Raw genomic sequence first — 4,501 nt, forward strand, 5'->3', positions numbered from 1 at the left:
TCCAAGAACCCGAATACCAGTAGTAATTCTTACATTCATAAGAGAATAAGAGATAATCAAAGATTGTAAAAGCCCTTGCCCAATCCAATCCATTTGGAATTTATATATTTTCAAGACGATAAACTCGTAATAAGCCCATAGAAAATTTGGGCCTTACGCATCTGGATGGATTCATCCAAAATGAAATTGGAACAAAATATGTTCAGTACAGTCCTTTAGTGAATGTATCCATATCCAAATCTATGGTATTCAAGTCCAATACAAATGACCTCAAGTTACAGAGAGAGGGGCGATGGAGGCGGCAGGGGGTGCATGCCATATCATTAGGCGGCAGGCGACAAGTGGTGAAGGGGTTAAATGTTGTTTTAGTTAATTAGAGTTGGGACCCATGGGCAACAAATTTTTTCAATCACTCAAGTGCATGCCATATCATTAGTTTCATTGTCTAAGTAGAAATTTCGGTAGACACATGGCAAATTTTAGTGAAAAATATAAAAAAAATTAGTAAAAATGAATTGAGGACCAATTTTTTTTTATTTGCCTTGCTTGATTTTAAGAAAGATAGGGAAATAATTTGGTAATTTTGCACATACATCATAGAGGTGACTTGCATTTTTTCACATATATATAATATTTGGAAAATGAGATTTTTGATATAACAAGAAATAAAAATTCAAAGCACAGTAATAACAAACATGAAGTTCTTATAGTAAAAACTATTTTTTACACATGCAATGCATGTAATTTTCACCAATACGTAGAAATCTCTACAGTGTAGACGAAATAACAGTTGATGACTTAAACATTTGAATGCACATAATCTGTAATAATCCAGAGATTCACCAACCAATATTACACAATCCCAAAAACAAAATCCACCAAATCTGCAATAGGGCTACATAAACCTGTCTATAAAAAACCTCAACACCTTCAATGGACACTGATCTGTGCTTCATCAACCCAATTACAATATTCTCCAAAAATGAAGACTTTGACACAAAATTTGGTCCTCACAATTGCACTACTCCTCACCATGGCCATGCTCATCACATCAGAAGCAAATGGGCGATTACGGGCTGACGAAACAGCTGTGATCAAGAATGATATTTCAGGTGAAAACATTACCATCCACTGCTATTCGTCGGAAGATGATCTTGGAATTCATACGCTTCCGTATGCCGCAAATTTCACTTGGTATTTCAACGTGAATGTTGGAGGAAGTACCAAATTTTACTGCGATCTGGCCACCGGCCATGGTTCCGGGAACTATGGAGTTTTTGACAGGAGATTGGAGACTCAATGCCACGACTATTGTCTCTGGTTGATACAGGCATATGGTCCATGCCTCGTACAAACAGCGTACGCGGGCCAACTTTATTGCCAACCCTGGAAGAAACCCCCTCACCATATCAAGGCTTTTGCCTCTTAGACCACTGTTAAATATAATAAGGGTAACATGACATATATATACATATATATATATTATGTATTTTGATGAGTTCTTAATTTGTGTTTTCCAATTATTTTCTATGGGCTACATTTATAATAAGATATGATGAATGATTATTGAATAAGAGTTTGGAGATAAAAGGTTGATGCTGCTGCTAAGTTTTGAGGACCAAGCATAACCGCACACAGCGATCGCTGCCTGTGCGCTGATCTGTAAACTTGCATGGGTAATGGACTGGTAGTAGTCCCCAGCGGAAGACGTGGATCGATGATCATGATCGACCTTCGGCTGCAGGAGGGATGTCGATTATACATTCTTCGTTGTAGTTAATGTATCTTCTCTTGCCCGCATCATTCAGACATGTTGATAGGTGTAACTGTAATAATAAATGTCGTTTCATTAGCATAAACATCGGTACCTCGACAAATAACTCAAATTTAGGTTGTGATGACATGTTTGTGCAGCTGGTTGGAATAATCTTGATTTCAGACAAGACGAGTAGTAATGTAGGCCTTTCATAGATGTTGATGGTTGTCATTTAAAGGGGTCCCACAGTGGTGTTCTACTCACGGCAGTAGGTGTCGACCCAAATAATAACCAATTTCTACTTGCATATGCAGTAGTTCTGAGTGAAAACAAAGAAAATTGGGAATGATTTCTAACATTATTAAAGGAAGATTTAAAGGAAGATTTGAAAATTATAAGGGATGATGCCTACACCTTCATGGGCCTCTTACCAGCATTTGAAAAGATTCTTCCTGGAGTAGAAAATAGATTTTGCGTGAGACATTTTCATGGTAACATGAAGACTGCTGGCTTCAAGGGGTTGGGGTATGAGAAGGCTTTATGGAAGGCAGCAAAGACTACTACAGTCAGTCAATTTTAAAGAGCAATACAAAACATAGGTGATTTGGATGTAAGATGCCTTAAGTGGTTGCAAGACAAGCCAGCCTCACAATGGTCAAAGAGTCATTTCAGTACGTACCCAAAATGTGATTTTCTGCTTAACAACTTGTGTGAATCCTTCAACAGTGTATTCTCGAGGCAAGAGAGAAGCCTATATTGACAATGTTTGAGTGGATAAGGGAGTATGTAATGACTAGAATGCAACAATTTAGGGATAAGGCTGAGAAGTTATGGGAAGGCAGGAAATTATGCCCAAAGATAAAAAAGATTGTGGATAATAATCTAAAAAAAATCATTGATTGCATCCCAGTGAAGTCTTACGACATACATTATGAGGTACAATGTTTTGATGGTGCAAGATACACAATTGACTTGAAGGAAAAAACTTGTTCTTGTAGATCATGGGATTTGACAGGTATCCTATGCAACCATGCAATGAGTGCAATATCTGCACAAATTTTGGATCCTGATGACTTTGTGCACGAGCGTTATCATGTTGACACTTTCTGTAAGGTATATAGATCAGCAATCATGCCTCTTGATGGACTAGAAATGTGGGAAAAAGCTAGTTGCATTCCACCTGTGCCTCCGAATTTTGGGAGGAAAAAGGAGAGGCCTGCAATAGCAAGGAAATTGGAACCTGACGAGGTTCAGAAGGGCAAGAAACCTGCAATAATAATCGACAAATTGCCAAGGCAAAGAGGAAAAAGAATACGCAAATTCTGTAATCGTGTAGGACACACCACAAAAGATTGCAAGTGGAAGAAATTTGCTGAAGAATTCTCAGTCGATGGTGGGTTTGAGCAGGCTGCAACAACTGAACATGTAACAACACCTGTACAACAAGATGAGGTGATTGTGAATGAAGATTGCCCCCCCAGTAAGCCAACTTGAAGTAGCTAGTCAACCTGAAATTGATGGTTCTGTAAGTATTCATTATTTTTATTTGTTTACTATTAATATAAAGTTATGATATTTTATTTTTTCTATTCTAGTGTTGTTGTTAAGTTTTTATAATTAAGTGGTTTCTATTAATGTTGTTATTCATGCTATTCTAATGTTGGTGTTGGTGTTGGTGTTAGTGTCGTTGTTGTTGTTTCTATTCTAGACTTGATGTTAATGTTGTTGTTTCATATTACAGGGATAAGATCAAATTAATGTCCCTGTATTAGTACCAGCACCACGTTTCATGCATGCAAAGGTCAACATTAGGGCACCACCACCTATGGTAGGACACCCTCCTGGTTTTGTTCAATTCCACATTAAATTTTATCTCGCTATCATAATTCTGTTTCATATCTAATCAGTCTTAACCTAAATATGACAGGTCCTATTGGAGATATCATTTTACAGGATGGTAAAAATATGTCACTTTATCAAATTTGCGCAGTGTAATGACATCTCAGAAGGCATAACCTAAGGATAAAAGAAAGAGAAAGATGTACACAAAAAAGTAGAGAATTTTTGTATAAGTTGAAGTCTTTTGGCAGGTTATTAGTGAAAAATTGTGCATTGCAATGCATCTCTTTTGTCAAGTGGGTTTTGTCAAATTTTGTCAAATCAGGTTTCAATGAGCTCAAATCATGTATATAAACCAATATATTTTGCTTCATGTTTATGGATTTTATCTTTTCTTTTAGAATGTAATATATTACTTATTTTGCGCCGCACATGACTTTATGGGGTCAAAAAAGCTTATTTTTAGGTTTAATGCTACCAAAACACAAAGGAATGTTGGAAGACCAATTTTTCCTCCTTTTTCTCAGCCTCACATGACTTTTCCCACAAAAATTATGGGGTTGACGGCCGTTAAGGCCCGTGTGCACGGCAAATGGGCTCAGCTGTTAAGTTGGTACCAAAAATATTTATATTTTGATTTAATTATACCAAAATCCGAACTTGTAAAATTTGTGGTACTACATACAAATCTCTGCAGTGTAGACGAAATAACAGTTGATGAGTTAAACATTTGAATGCACATAATCTGTAATAATCCAGAGATTCACCAACCAATATTACACAATCCCAGAAACAAAATCCACCAAATCTGCAATAGGGTTGCATAAACCTGTCTATAAAAAACCTCAACACCTTCAATGGACACTGATCTGTGCTTCATCAACCCAATTACAATATTCTCCAAAA

General features: G+C 36.8%; 1 protein-coding gene across 1 annotated transcript; it reads left to right on the top strand.

Moving 5' to 3' along the window:
* The first annotated feature begins 982 nt into the window (after positions 1-982).
* LOC105159006 (S-protein homolog 5-like) lies at positions 983-1,429 on the top strand. The gene has a single exon (XM_011075937.1). It carries the CDS (start codon positions 983-985, stop codon positions 1,427-1,429), a length of 447 nt encoding a protein of 148 aa, XP_011074239.1.
* The last annotated feature ends 3,072 nt before the right edge of the window (positions 1,430-4,501 follow it).

The sequence above is a fragment of the Sesamum indicum genome, linkage group LG3 (genome assembly GCF_026168435.1).
Source record: "Sesamum indicum cultivar Baizhima isolate 11 linkage group LG3, ASM2616843v1, whole genome shotgun sequence".
Lineage (NCBI taxonomy): Eukaryota > Viridiplantae > Streptophyta > Magnoliopsida > Lamiales > Pedaliaceae > Sesamum > Sesamum indicum.